This window comes from Rhinatrema bivittatum, chromosome 2, assembly GCF_901001135.1.
Source record: "Rhinatrema bivittatum chromosome 2, aRhiBiv1.1, whole genome shotgun sequence".
In the NCBI taxonomy this organism is placed as follows: domain Eukaryota; kingdom Metazoa; phylum Chordata; class Amphibia; order Gymnophiona; family Rhinatrematidae; genus Rhinatrema; species Rhinatrema bivittatum.
Genome location: NC_042616.1, coordinates 811,454,100 through 811,469,898, shown reverse-complemented (window position 1 = coordinate 811,469,898; position 15,799 = coordinate 811,454,100). Strand labels below are relative to the sequence as shown.

Sequence of the window (15,799 nt, the reverse complement as noted above, 5' to 3'; positions counted from 1 at the left end):
GTTGTTTTAGAAGCCTGGTACCCCTTACTTGCTAGACTGAAAAGTATAATGAAATGAACCAACCTCTGAAAACTGTCAGTGACAAGTGCAGTTCCCTAGCATGAGGAGAAGATGACTCCAAATTTGCAAAAGCAGGTAACTCCACCATCTGACTTAGGTGAAACGGAGATACTACCTCTGGAAAAAACGAAGGAACTGTGCGCAAGGATACCCTCTCTTCTGAGATCTGAAAGAAGGGGTCTCTCTAAAGATGTATTTCGGAGCTTCAGAAGTTATCTAGACAAATCACCACCAGAAAGTCCAAAATGTGAGGTCTTTCTCAAAGGGCGGACCACATAGAACCAATCTCACCAGGGGGGAGGGGGGGGGGGAATGCAAATGTTTCACCCCTCTAAGGAATCTTACTTCATCCAGATGCGAAGCCAAGGAATATTTCTGACCTCTACCTCTGAAGCAGCTCAAGGCTGCCACCTGCACTCTCAGAGAATTCAAAGCCAGCCCCTTCTGCAGTACCCTCTGCAAAAGGCAAATATTCGAGAAACTGAGGGGCAAAGTGGAGGACCCCCACCTTGAGCCAACACGACAAACACATTCCATAAGCCAAGGAAGTTGAGGGTTTCTTGGCCTGAAGCAAAGTTATAATGACTTCCTCAGAGTAGCCTTTCATCAAAAGCCATGCTGCGAGACAAAAACAATCCACCTGATCCAAGAAAATTGGCCCCAGATGAAGCAGCCTGGGAAGATGAATGAGCCTCAGAGGCCCAACCACCAGATCTGCAAACCACAGTGTATGTGGCCACTCCAGAGCTAACAGGATCACCTTCCTACAATGAGCCGCGAAATGCCTTAGAACGCTGCCTACCAAAGGTCAAGGAGGAAACAGATATAACAGGATCCCAATGGCTACGGTTGAACACCTTTGCTCTCGTCTGCAACTGAAGTATTGGTGAGCTTTGGCGTTCTGCCTCAATGCTATCAAGTCTAGCTGAGGAATTCCCCACTTTGAGTGAATGAGAGTCTTCGCTTTGCTCAAGAACTCCCACTCTCCGGGGTCTAGAGAATCTCTGCTGAGGAAATCCACTAGCACATTTTGGCCACATGCGATGCTGACAGGGCCAATAGATGCTGCTCTGCCTAGCAAAACAGCTCTTGGGCCTCCCAGGACTAAGTTGAACTCCTGATCCCCACCCCCCATGGTTGCTGTAAGCTATTGCTGTCGATTGTTTGATAGGACTCTTAATGCCAGATTGTGAAGCCTTGAAAGAAAACAGAGAAACTTCCGGGTTGCTCGTTTCCAAACGATTGATGAACCATGATGTTTCTGCAGATAGTCACTGGCCCTGCACCATTTGACTCTGGCAGATGGCCCCCATCCTGTCAGACTGGCATCGGAGGTCACCACTACCCAATTTGGGATCTCCAGCTCCACACCCATTTCCAAATTGGCTTGAACTGACTTCCCCCTGAAGGGGCAAATGGAGCAGGAAATTCTCTGACTGTGGGCTCCAGCGTGATAACGGCACTCTCTGGAGTGGATACATATGTGCAAATGCCTATGGATATAGATCTAGAGTAGATACCATATAACCAAGGACCTGCAAGCAATCCCAAACTCCTGAAGATGCAACAACTTTCAGACTTGCGTTTTGCAACTTCAACAATCTCTCCATCGTGAGAAACACCTTGCCCACTTTAGTATCGAAACACAGCCCCAGTTGGTCCAATGACTGGGAAGGAAGCAAGTTACTCTTTATCAGATTCACAACCCAGCCCAGGGATTGCAACCTCTGCATCATCCTTTGGAATGATCAGTGGCAAATCTCACTTGACTTTGCCCAAATAAGCCAATCTAGATAAGGATGTACTAGAATGCCCTCTTTTCAGACAGAAGCTTCCACCACTACCATTATCTTGGTGAATGTGTGAGATGCAGTTACAAGACAAATAGGAAGTGTTCAGAACTGAAAATGTTCCCAGAATAATGTAAAAATGAAGGACCTTCTGATGTACCTCTGAGTTCAAGAGATGCCAAGAACGCTCCTTTTCTGACTGCCGCAATGACCAAACGCATTATTTCCATTTGGAAGCTAGGCACCCAGTATGGACACATTCACCTACTTTAGGTCTAGGATGGGTCAACACGTGCCTTCTTTCTTCAGAACTATGAAATAGATGGAATATCTACCTTGTCCCCGCTCCCCTTGGGACACGGGAACTATCACATCCAGCCTTGGTAACTGTTCTAGTATGGATCGGATCGCGGTCTGCTTGCTGCTGGAGGTTTAAGGCCATGTAGGCTTTGCGTACTGAGCAAGCAAATTCTAAGGCGGAGCCACTCTTAAGACTGTCAGGACCCACTGGTCTATTGTTACTTTTGGTCACTCCTCCTAAAAGAGCGCTGCCTCCCTATGACCACCTGCAAAGAGTGGACAATGTGTTTCATTGTGCCCTTTTAAGCTCCTCAGAACTAGAACAGGAAGTTTGTCAGGGAGACTTGTGTGTTCCCCGAAAGAACTGCGGTCTTCTCGATATCTTTGCCTTCCCGGAAAATTCTTCCTATTTCCCTTGGGCTTATCTTGGAGTCATCTAAGTGCTTCACCCACTGCTCCAGGTCTTCCCCAAACAGAAGCTTGCCTTTGAAGGAAAGACTACCAAGCTGCAATTTGTACCAGACATCTGCCATCCAATTGCTGAACCACAGAAGTCTCCTGGCTGAGACAGCAGACATCATATTTCTGTCCGAAGTGACAAGCAAGTAATACAAAGCATCAGCTATAAAAGCTACTCCAGCTTCTAAACACTCTGCCTGTTTGGATGAAAGGCTCCTGCTCCTGTCACCTGAAACTGCTGAACCCAATGCAAACAGGTCTAATCCCATAAAGCTATTGCACATAAGAACCTAAGAAATTGCCATGCTGGGTCAGACCAAGGGTCCATGCCCAGCATACTATTTCCATCAGAGGCCAAACTAGGCCACAAGAACCTGGCAATTACCCAAACACCAAGAAGATCCCATGCTACTGATGCAATTAATAGCAGTGGCTATTCCCTAAGTCAATTTGATTAATAGCCGTTAATGGACTTCTCCTCCAAGAACTTATCCAAACCTTTTTTTAAACCCAGCTACACTAACTGCACTAACCACAGCTGCAGGTATGCCCAAGGCCGAGTCCTCAAACATGTTTTTAAAATGCACCTCCATTTTACAAACCTGAGAATTCCTCAGCACCACCGATCCTGCCACCCAAATGGTAGTCTATTTGGTCAATGCCAAAACCAACGCATCCACTTACACAACTTCAGGAGCTCCAACCCTGCCTCCAGCACTGAATAAAACTTCGCCGGGGCTCTGCCGACTTAAGCCAGCCTCAGGAGTATCCCACTCCCTAAACACTAGCTTCTTAACTGTTTGGTGGAAGGGAAAATCTTTCACTGCACCCTGAAGCCTTTCCATGATGAGATCTTTACCCTCATGTTCCAATTTTTCTTGCACCTCTTTAATCCAAAGTTCTTTCAGAACCTGAGAAATCATAGAAAATAACTTCTCCTTAAAGAATTGACAGACCACCTTGTGGTCATTCTGTTCCGCCTTTGGGATCTTACCTTCCTCATCCCCCCCTCTGGCTCTGCCAAGGGATCTCCTTCTCCCTCCGAACCTGCTGACTCCGATTCCCAACTGGGCAGCCGTTGTTTTCCCCCAGAAGGACATGGTGGAACTCCAGACCGCTCCCGAGAGGACACTTTTCACATCTTGGCTAGAAGCAGAAGGCCTTTGGAGTGGGGTTGCTTCCCTGTTGCCCCTTTTTTCACCAAAGATGCCATGTGCATCAACAGCACAGATTCTGAGGAGAATGTTTCTCCAGTCTCTGATTCTGCCCTTGGAAAGTCTTTGCCCTCTTCTGATCCTTCCTGGGCACTATGTGAGGCCTGTACTGCTGGGGATAACAGTGGAGGAAAAGTAGCTCCTTCCCACGACTTTCTCTGCACCGCAGAAACAAGACTCCAAAATGACCATGACTCCCATGCTGCAGGGAACAGCAGTGCTGCCAGATTCAGCTGTATGTGCTGCCTTTTTCCCTTCCATTGTGGCATTGGCAGCTGCCAAGCTGCACTCCCGCCATTGATGCATGGCCCATAAAGACCTGAGGAGCTCACTCTCACTCGCTCGCCTCCACATGATTTGCATTCAGCAGTCGCTGCCATTGTGGGTCCCCGGCTGAACTTTTTCCTGGTGGGAAAAAACAGAAAAGCCCGAGGCACAGTATCGTGGTATTTCCAGCCGATGCCGGGACTCACCCACAAAATATGCTGCTGCCTCTCTCCTTCCTGAATGCCCGGTTCGCCGAGCCATCCAGGCCTGCCTTCCTATTTTATTTTATTTTTTTTAAAAGACATGGCTCCAACAGAGAAACAACCAGCAAAAAGGCCAATAAAGATCTACTTTCCTGCTGGTATCTGCTCAGGGAGCCTTTCCTCAGGCACAAAGCAGCGTAGAGAAAGAAAAGCAGTCCCTTGGGGTTTTCCAATTTCCCCACAGCACCCAGGCAAAGCCAATCTAGGGTCACTGACTCCTGCTCACCCTACTCCTCTGGGGTGGCCCTCCTTGAAACTAACACCCTTGAGAGCAATTTGTCCTTTTCTTTTTTTTAAACCTTTAATTTCTGTCTGCAGGTTTTACACCTCTACCATCTGCTGGAGACAGAGAATACTGGGTGACTGCAGGTGGCACACTGTCTTAAGTACCATGAGCTCAGTAAAGATTTTCTTCTCTGTCTCCATCTGCTGGTAGGGAAGAAAAAGCCATGCATCTGGACTGATCTAGGAGATAAGGAACCCACTGTACTCGAGTTCTCGCCACTTACTTTTCTTTGTTTGCAGGTCCACATCTTTAAAGAGATATATATATTTTTTTTTTTTTTTTTTGCTTTGTTTCTTTTCCCTCATGCCCTGGCGGATTCTCATTCATTCCTTCTATTTTGCAAAAGGCTAACCCAAGTTTGATGCTGGAAGATGCATGTGGTTTGCACTCAAGTCCTTTTGAGCATTTGCATGCACTGAGACATTAAGCAGCCCCGGTATATATAGACTTTCTTGGAGGCCTGCACCTCCTTTGGCTTACAGGATGGCTTGTTTAGGCATACACTGGCTCCTAAAAATTAGCTAATGAACCTGGAAAGGATTTCTTAACTTACAATTAGTCAGTTATGGACGCTCTGGGGCCAGCCTATGATTTTCATGCTGTAGGGGAGTATACAGATGTATGCTGATCCATCCCCAAACACCTGTATCCTCAGTTTTGGTTAATTTTTCTCTAGTAAAAAGTTACTTTGGTACATTTGTCTATTTTAAGGCAAATGTCATCAGAAATGTGTTTTCTTTTTCACTTGGTCCTTCCCTTGAGATGGTGCAAAGAGGAGGAAAATTGGTTCTTAGCTGCTAATTTTCATTCCTGTAGTACCACAGATCAGTCCAGACAAGGGGGTTTTGGCCTCCCCACCAGCAGATGGAGGCAGAAAAGTGCCACCTGCAATCCCTCAGTATTGGCCTTTACCCAAGCCAAGATGATCAAACTATCAGACTAAGAAACTAACAAACCCCAATCAAATATGGGCGAGTAGAGAGCAAAGTTGGAGCCCCCCCCCTAGAACTAGCACCCCTTGATTAACACCAAGAACAAACATATACAGAGGAAGGGATAGCCCACGAAGGGAGCTGTCCTCTAGGAATCTTCCTTCTCCCTGATTCTCCCTTTTCTCACTAGGACCGCAGGTTTGCACCTCTGCCATCTGCTGGAGTCAGAGAAATACTGAGGGACTGCAGGTGGCACTCTCAGATATGAGGCAGTGCCTAAAAGGTTTTATCTCTGCCTCCATCTGCTGGTAGGGATGCAAAACCCACTTGCCTGGACTGATCTGGGGTACGAACAGGAACTCCACCGGTCTACAACTGATATGGTACTAGAAAAGTGGTGCAGCTGGCTTCTCAGATCTAAGCAGGAGTGGGGTTGGGGGGAGGAATACAAGGGTTCGTCGGCATCAGCTCTACGCCACAGAACAAAGTAGCAGCAGAGGTAGAAGCCGGTGGGAAGGACTTCCACTGTGCCACGAAGCAGAACAAGACGACCGGGGGGGGAGCATCTTTCAGCTCTGAGCCACAGATCTGAGCAGGTGGGCGTCTGCAATGGCTCTGCATCATGAATCATAGCAGGAGTGGCTGGAGGAGGGAAGCCATCAGCTCTGCACCATCACCCAGGGGTAAAGCAGGATGGGAAAGGAGAGGGAAGGGAAAGTGGGAGGAGTTTTCACTTCAACTTGTCCACCGTTCTTCCGGCTCCGGGGTGGAGACTGACTGTAGGTTGTCTCCAACGCTGATTTGCTCTCACTTTTCTGGCTGGAGATGTAATAACGGTGCTCTGACGTCTATCGACCACTAGGGTCAATCAGAGAGACAATGAGGGCCATTTTCAAAGGGTTTAAGAGCCTAACTTTGGGAATTAGGCACCTAGTTTCACTAGGTTCCTACATTTAGGAGCCTAAAAAGTGGGTGGCTATGAGGATGCAGTTAGAATGGGGGACGAAAGTTAGAAGCTCAACACTGATTTTCAAAAGAAGGCACCTAACTTAGGAATCTAAACCTAGATAAATGAATACGTTTTTAGGTTTCTAAGTTTAGGAGCTCTGTTTGTTTTTTTTGTTTTTTTGGAATATTGGCCTCAATGCTCTCAGTCGTAAAAGAAAAGCTAGATTGTAGGCTCACAGCCAGTACTGCTAAGAAGCAGAGAAAAGTGGCACCTCATCTCCTGAATATCCAGGCACAAGAACTTCCTGGGCCATAAGCTGGTCCGATCAGAAGAACAGAGCTTGGTCTGGCTCTCCCCAGGCCCACTCACCTCTGCCAGAGACAGCCTCCTTCAGTAGATTCTCAGTGTCTTGTCGCTTCTGTCTTGCCTCCTGGTCCAGATGCTTTCTATACATGTGTGTCCATTCTTGAAGGGTGCCCAGGGGGGTTAAACCCTACAGAAGAACACACAGACATGCAAAGCTTGAATTTTGTCTTTGCACACCTCTCCAGCAGGATGCCCAGGGGAGGGGAGCAGAAGAGGAGATGTACACAATGAGGGGCTTCCCTTTACAAGGCTCTTGGTGCAGGCTGCCAGCTCTAGCCAAAAATGCCAAAGTCAGTCGAGTACAGACTTGGCATGTAGCAGAGGGTCATAGACAAGTCACAGAAGCCCATGACCTGTACCTGCTGAATACGGTGACATCTATGGCTGCAGCAGTGTGACAAAGTAACAGGTAGGGCCAATGGTAACCCCTACGGAGAGAGCACGCACCCATAACATGAAACATCTATGGTACCTAGGATTGAGGTTGCCCTGAGTCTGCAAAAGAGTGGTTATCATAGCACTGACACACTAGGAAAAAGACGTGTTTGCTGACAGCTGGTTGGATTACTGTTTTGCCAATACATATTGCTTTATTCTGCTGTTACTTTCTGTCTGGTGGGGGCTGATTAACTCCACCCCCCCAAACAATTCTTCTCCAAAAGACAGAACTTTATTTCTGCTGCTGCTTATTTTGTCTTGTCTGTTGCCAGATCCTTACATTTGTTGTCTAGGTGGAATTATCTTTGCTAGTTATTATATTAATTCCCTGTGAGTTTTTAAGAGAAATACAGGGCTATACCTATCAGACTTGTGGGTGTGGTGTGCAATCAGTTGCACAGCAAGGGGTATTGAACCAAAAAAAATACTAACATCTAGGTAGATCTACAAATCAAAAGAGGCTGGAAAGCTATGACCACAAATGTTCATAGTCTGGGTAATAAAATCCCAGATCTGCAGGCCCTAATGGTGGAGGCAGATTTGGACGTTGTTGCTGTTAAGAGACCTGGCTCACTGAGTCTCACGATTGGGATAAGGCCTTCCTGGGCTATAACTTGCTAAGAAAGGACAGAGGACAGAAAAGGGGGAGGAGTAGCTCTTTATGTCAAAAACAATATTCAAGCTACTGAACTGCAAGGGATGCGGGGTAGAGAAGAAGCATTATGGGCCGTCCTAGAAAAAGATGATGGTAATCCATTTTTTACTGGAGTGATCTACAGACCTCCGATTCAAACAGAAGAACTGGACAAAGATCTGATCAAAGACATCCAAAAGGTGGGAAAGAAGGGAGAAGTGTTGCTCATTGAAGATTTTAATTTGCCGGATGTGAATTGGAGTAGCCCTTCTGCAGAATCTGTGAGAAGTAGAGAGATAGTGGATGCCCTTTTCAAGGGGCTCTGTTCAAACAAATGGAAATGGAACCTATGAGGAAGGAAGTTATAATCAACCTAGTAGAGATGTGAATCGGAACCAGAATCGGTTCGGATTTCAGTTCAGATTCACATCTCTATAGATGTGAATCGGAACCAGAATCGGTTCGGATTTCAGTTCCGATTCACATCTCTACAACCTAGTGCTCACTATTTTATTTATTGGTTTTTGTATACCACCGCTCATCAGAGATATCACGTCGGTGTACATAGAACAAAAATCCGCAATTGCGTTGTACATAAAACAGTAAGAAAACAACTGAGAAACTTTACATTAAAACAGTTAAATGCATTAACAAAAAACATGTTATAAAATATAAATAGATATATTGTGATAATATTATATGGATTAGTTGTAATATTACAATTTATTATATATTCAAGGGAGAACTGTAGGGGGGGAAAAGGAGTGAGGGGGTATGAGTTTAAATAGGGGAAGAAGAGAATAAGGTAAAGGAGGAAGGGATTATATACATTTAAGGCTGTTAAAAACAGCAGATTCTTCGGTTTTATAAAATAGCAAGAAAGGTGCTAGGGATGAAAGGTGCTAGGTAGGAATGAAAATGGAGTTGACTGCTGTGAAATGGAGGTAGGAGTGAGGGGTCGGGGAGGGGGGTGACATCTTCAGTGTCTTAACTTAAAGGATAAAAGATTGAGGAGGTATAGAGGGAAGGGTAAGTAGGGCTGAGAAGGAACATGTGAAGGTCATGTGTAGGCTTTAGTGAAGAGCCATGTCTTGAGCTTTTGCTTAAAGGTTTTTGGGGACAGTTCAAGACGTAAATCAGTAGGCATGGAATTCCTTAGCATGGGGCCAGCTAGGGATATGGCACGAGCTTTGGTGGATGCGTATTTGAAATGTTTTGGTGAGGGGGTTTGCAGGGTGGCTATGTATGGTTTTCTAGTAGGGGATCTTAGCCTGAGGAGACTCCTGCAAAGCCAAATCAGCCTCTGCCTCCATATAAGCCCTTATGGAGTAAAAGGACAAATTGTGAAGAAAAGGGGTGCTGCCTCTTTAAGGCTCCCCCCCCCCCCCGAGGCAAGGAAGGAGGAGACTGAGGATCAATCCCCGAATCGAGGGGCTTATCAGGACTCAAATTAGGTGGCGGTGGGAAATCCCCTCCCCCGGAGCCCTGTGCAGCACCTGAGCTAGAGTCTCCCAAAATGGCCACGTTAATCGGGGACGGCTGTTTCTTCTGAAGCAGCTGACGGGTTCCAGCTTCTAGCGGCCGCGATATTCTTTTGTCTACTGCAGGCAACTGTGAAGGGCCTTCACCCCCCCAGGAATGCAGCGAGAACACAGTCCCTCGCGGGAGAGCCGCGCTGCCGGCTCTCCACAGGCTGAGCATCGCGATCCCCGCGGCATGGTAAGAGAAGCTGCTGAGGAAAAAGGCTGGGTAATAGATAATTACCCCTTCTAGAGACCCGGGAAATAAGCAGGCTGTCATGGCTCTATTTTATATTATTTATTTATATTTATTATTATTTTTTTTTTTTTTTAATTGAGCCGGTCTAACAGGGGAATGAAACGTCCCTGAGTGTAATGACTAAAAAGTAGCCTTCAACAGAGGAAGGAAGTGTCTCTGGAGGTATGGAGGAGGGAGGGACCGGCCCACCGGTAAATCCCCCCTCTCACCGGGCTTCTGAATCTACTCCAGGTATAGAGACTTTAGGACCAGAGCCCTGCCTTGCCTGCTGACACTAAAACTATCCTCCAAGGGAGAATCCGTACTCCTTGTACTTCCCTCAGCCTTAAAACCTTTTTTTTTTCCAAGCTACTTACTAAAACCTTGATTTTAATTTATTTATTTATTTAAGGCTTTTATATACCGACTTTCTTGATACAAATCAAACCAACTCGGTTTACATCGAACTAGGCAGTAAATATAACCAAACAACAAGAGACAGTTTGAAGGAGTATAAAGTTATAACAAGGGTGCCTTAACTGGGAGTAGGAAACAAGAAAGGGGGAACGAAGATAAAGTGCAATATACAAGAGAATACGTGAGGGACAAGGAGCCGTCCTCGTGGTAACTAGTAACATGATTAAGTGTTTATTTCCTTGCATAATTGCTGGAACGTTATTTATTTACATAATTGATCTAGCCAGAGGCACCGAAGGGCGAAAAGGCCCCTTCCAACTTATTAAAGATTCAAACATTTGTAAAGGAGCAGGACCACAGGTTATGCCATACTTCATCTGCTGGAGTCCGAGAAATACTGAAGGATCACAGGTGGCACACCGGGTTATCAGGGGGTGCCTTACAGCTTTTTTCTCCGACTCCATCTGCTGAAGGGAGGCATAACCCAGCGGTCTGGACTGATCCGGATACATATAGGGAAAGTACAATTAAGCTCTGGAATTTGTTGCCAGAGGATGTGGTTAGTGCAGTTATTGTAGCTGGGTTCAAAAAAAAGGTTTGGATAAGTTCCTGGAGGAGAAGTCCATTAACTGCTATTAATCAAGTTGACTTAGGAAATGGCCTCTGCCACTAAAGGCATTAGTAGCATGGGATCTTTAGTGTTTGGGTAACATGGAATAGACTTAGTTTTTGGGTACTTGCCAGGTTTCTTGTAGCCTAGTTTGGCCTCTGTTGGAAACAGGATGCTGGGCTTGAAGGAAAATTAGGACTTACCTGATAATTTTCATTCCTGTAGTACCAAGGATCAGTCCAGACTGCTGGGTTATGCCTCCCGTCCAGCAGATGGAGTCAGAGAGAAACTGAAAAGGCACCACTGATATACCCTGGTGCGCCCCCTGCGATCCTCCAGTATAATCCATAACAAAGCAGTATGAAATTAGAAAACAATGGCAAATTCTGTGACTAGCTCAATATAAAGATGAAACGTATATGAACATGTGGAAAAAAACGAGGAAACCATGAAAACAAGCAAGTGCCCGTAAAAAACGGAACCCGAAAAACACGAAAAAACAACAGTTGCGGGACTCTACACTCTTCACTGAAATGGGCGGGCGTCTGGACTGATCCTTGGTACTACAGGAATGAAAATTATCAGGTAAGTCCTAATTTTCCTTTCCCTGTACGTACCAGGATCAGTCCAGACTGCTGGGAAGTACCCAAGCTGCCCTAAACGGGGTGGGACCCTGACAGTCCCGCACGAAGCACACCACTGCCGAATGAGTCCACCGTCGGAGCGCGCACGTCCAAACGGTAATGTCTCGCAAAGGTGTGCAATGTCTTCCAAGTAGCCGCTCGGCAAATTTCCTGCGAGGAAATAAACCCACTCTCTGCCCACGACGCCGCCTGGGAGCGCAGAGAATGAGCCTTAAGACCCTCCGGAACGGCGCGACCTTGGGAAATGTAAGTAGACACAATCGCCTCTTTCAACCAGCGTGCGATCGTAGTTTTTGAAGCTTTATTGCCCTTCTTTGGACCACCCCACAAGACAAACAGATGCTCAGACAACCGAAAGGGGTTGGTAACGTCCAGGTACCGCAAGAGCGTCCTTCGAACATCCAACTTGCGAAGTTCCGGTTGCCGCGACGCCTCAGCCCCGTCCACCGCAAATGCCGGTAGGTCCACCGTCTGGTTGACGTGAAAGGCGGAAACTACCTTAGGCAAAAACGAAGGAACGGTACGTAGAGAAACCCCCGAATTAGAAATACGGAGAAAAGGTTCCCTACAAGACAACGCCTGAAGTTCCGAGATTCGGCGAGCTGAACAAATAGCGACGAGAAAAACAGTTTTGAGAGTGAGATCCTTGAGAGTAGTCCTTCGTAGAGGCTCAAACGGAGAAGTACAAAGACCCCGGAGAACCAAATTTAAACTCCAAGAAGGACAGATAGGTCGCACCGGGGGTCGCAAATGTTTAACTCCCTTTAAAAATCATGCAACGTCCGGATGCATGGCAATGGAAACTCCGTCAAGTTTACCGCGGTAACAGCCTAAGGCCGCTACCTGCACACGCAGAGAATTATAGGATAAACCCTTCTTTAGATCCTCTTGCAAAAAAGTCAGAATATGAGACACCGTAGCCTTCCGCGACGGCACTTCCAGACCCTGACACCAGGAGTCAAAAACCTTCCATACCCTGACATAAGCAACCGAGGTAGAGGGCTTACGAGCCTGCAGAAGAGTAGTAATGACCGACTCGGAATATCCTTTCCTTCTCAATTGCCGCCTCTCATAAGCCAAGCCGCTAGACAAAAGCGATCGGCCTGGTCGAAAAATACTGGACCCTGCCGAAGGAGTCGAGGCAGATGACCGAGCCGCAAGGGGCCGTCCACCGCTAGATTGATGAGGTCGGCGAACCACGGCCTCCTCGGCCACTCCGGAGCTACGAGAATGACGGGTCCCGTGTGGGATTCTATGCGACGCAATATTTTCCCCACCAACGGCCACGGTGGAAACACATACAGAAGAACGTGCGCAGGCCAGGGAAGAGCTAGCGCGTCTACGCCCTCCGACCCGTGTTCCCTTCTGCGACTGAAGAAGCGAGCTGCCTTGGCATTCAAACGAGTTGCCATGAGGTCCAACCGGGGAGTTCCCCACCGGCGACAGATGAGTCTGAGTGCCTCGGGAGATAGTTCCCACTCTCCCGGGTCTAGTCGTTGCCGGCTGAGATAGTCTGCTTGAACGTTGTCGACTCCTGAGATGTGGGACGCCGCAATCCGAGACAGGTGCTGCTCTGCCCACACCATCAACTGGCTGGCTTCGGTTGCTACAGGTAGACTCCGTGTACCGCCTTGCCGATTTATATACGCTACCGTGGTTGCGTTGTCGGACAGAACCCGAACTGCTCTGTCCCGAATCAAAGGCAGAAAGTGCTGTAATGCTAGGCGAACCGCCCTTGTTTCCAAACGATTGATCGACCACTTGGTCTGAGGAGGCGTCCAACGTCCCTGAGCGGACTGAGACTGACAGACTGCTCCCCAGCCCGTCAGACTGGCATCGGTCGTGACAATGATCCATTGAGGCGGATCCAAATCGGTGCCTTGGAGCAAGTGGACCGGATCCAACCACCATTGTAGACTGGTCCTCGCTGGGGGTAAGAGTGGCAAAGGTATCTGAAACTCTTCCGATTTGGGGTCCCAACGAGACAGAAGCGCCCTCTGTAGTGGCCGCATATGCGCAAATGACCACGGAACCAAATCCAGTGTGGATGCCATATATCCAAGAACCTGTAAGTAATCCCATACCACAGGCAGGGGAAGGGCGAGGAGACGGCGAACGTGCGCCATCAGACGCTCCATCCTTGCCTGTGGGAGAGAAACCTTTCCCACTTTCGTATCGAACGAGGCGCCCAGAAATTCCAAATTCTGGGAGGGGATCAGATGGCTCTTGGTGTAATTGACCACCCACCCCAAGGAGTGGAGCCGGTGAAGGACTGCCTGAATCGCATCTTCGCAGAGACGTCGCGATTTTGCTCGGATGAGCCAATCGTCCAAATACGGGTGTACCAACACTCCGTCTCTCCGAAGACTTGCCGCCACCACCACCATTACCTTGGTGAACACCCTCGGAGCTGTCGCCAGACCGAACGGAAGAGCACAAAACTGGAAGTGAGATCCCAGGACCATAAAGCGCAGAAATCTTTGATAGAACTCTTGTATCCCTATGTGCAAGTAAGCCTCCGTGAGATCTAAGGAAGCCAAATACTCGCCTTTGTGTACCGCCGCTATGACCGAGCGCAGGGTCTCCATCCGAAACCGCGGTATGCGCAACGCCCTGTTGACTCACTTGAGATCCAGAATCGGCCGAAATGTGCCCTCCTTCTTGGGAACGATGAAATAGATGGAATAACGGCCCGTGCGTTGCTCGGCGGGCGGCACAGGCACTATTGCACCCAGCGCCTGCAATCGCTCCAGGGTCTGAGCAATTCGCTGTTGCTTTACCTGAGAACCGCTGGGAGAGATAAGGAACAAATCGCGCAGGGGCCTTGCAAAATCTAGGGCGTAGCCGTGAGATATAATGTCGAGGACCCATTGGTCTGAGGTAATTGTGGCCCATTCCTCCCGAAAGTAAGAGAGTCGTCCTCCTACCTCCGGGACGGAGGAATGGACCGGCGTCCCTTCATTGAGCCGCCTTAGAGGTGGCGAAGGTATGAGACGCCCCTGCGCGTGCCGGCCTTCTACCACGAAAGGAAGGAGTCCATGACTGGGAACGCGGAGACGGCTGTTGGGTAGCAAAAGAGGACCCCCTTCCCGAGCGAAAACGGCATTGCCCGCGAAACCGTCCGCGGAAGGTACCCGAAGGGCGAAAAAATCTAGGCTTGTCCTCTGGCAACTTAAACACTTTATTCTCCCCCAAAGATCGGATAAGGTCTTCTAACTCGGTGCCAAATAACAACTTGCCCCGAAAGGGAAAGGAACCGAGTTGGGCCTTGGAGGAAGAGTCTGCCGCCCAATGACGCAGCCAGAGTAACCTCCGTGCCGACACAGCCGAAGACATAGACCGGGCCGAAGTGCGGAGGTCATAAAAGGCATCCGCGGCGTAAGCCACCGCGGATTCTATACGGTTTGCTTGCTCTGCTTCATCCGGAGGCAGATCTTGAGATGTCAACATCTGTTGTACCCAACGAAGGGTAGCCCTTTGTACCATGCAGCTGCAAACGGCCGCCCGTACTCCCAAAAGCCGAAACCTCAAAGATGCGCTTAAGCAACGTCTCCAGCTTCCGATCCTGAAGATCCTTAAGGGCCGTACCCCCTGTTACGGGAATGGTGGTATGTTTAGCCATGGCAGTGACCGCCGAATCCACCCTTGGCACCCTAAGGAGCTCCAAGGAATCCGCAGGGAGAGGGTAAAGCTTATCCATAGCGCGGCTGACCCTAAGAGTTGCCTCCGGATTATCCCATTCCCGGGATACAAGCTGAAACAGTTTATTATGAAAAGGAAAGGCATGCGCAGGCGTGCGGAGCCCGTCTAATTCAAAATCCCCTGGCTGGAAATTGGAGTCAACCTGGGGTACTGGAATCTTTAGTTCCCGAAGAACATGGGCAATCAAGGGATCCAGTTCTTCCTTATGAAATAAGCGGAGTATCTGAGGATCATCCCCCTCAACCGGGTCCGTACCCCCTACATCCATATCAGGATCCGGCGTGGACGGATCCTGTGAAAGGGGGGCCGGAGCTACATGCTGAGGAGGTTTTGGAGGGGGAGCCGAAGGAGCTGGAGCAGCCTGCTGCGGAGGTTGAGGAGGAGCCGGGGCTGCATCCCCCAAGCCAAAGAGACCAGTAGAAAGTCTCCCCCGTTTATCTGGGGCAGGAGTACCCTGCTCCCATTCCGCTTCGGCCTCCATATAAGCCTTGTGGAGCAAAAGTACAAATTGTGAGGAAAAGGGATGAGGCCTCTTCAAAGAACCTCCTTTTGCTCCCACAGGTGGCAAATTAACAGGCCCTGGTAACCCGCGGGGGCTAAGATCCGGTGGGGACAGGGGGGGGGGGGGGGGAGTCATCCCCTTCTTCCGACGAAACCGCATCGCGATCCGAGTCATTTAAAATGGCCGCCGAATTTTCTAAAATGGCCGC

General features: G+C 48.5%; 1 protein-coding gene across 1 annotated transcript in view; it reads right to left on the bottom strand.

Moving 5' to 3' along the window:
• TONSL (tonsoku like, DNA repair protein) overlaps positions 1–15,799 on the bottom strand; it is a 228,033-nt gene that overhangs the window by 92,543 nt on the left and 119,691 nt on the right. Inside the window, exon 14 of the mRNA XM_029587216.1 lies at positions 6,890–7,013. Within this exon, the coding sequence (XP_029443076.1) occupies positions 6,890–7,013 (124 nt within the window). The remainder of the gene's footprint in view (positions 1–6,889; positions 7,014–15,799) is intronic.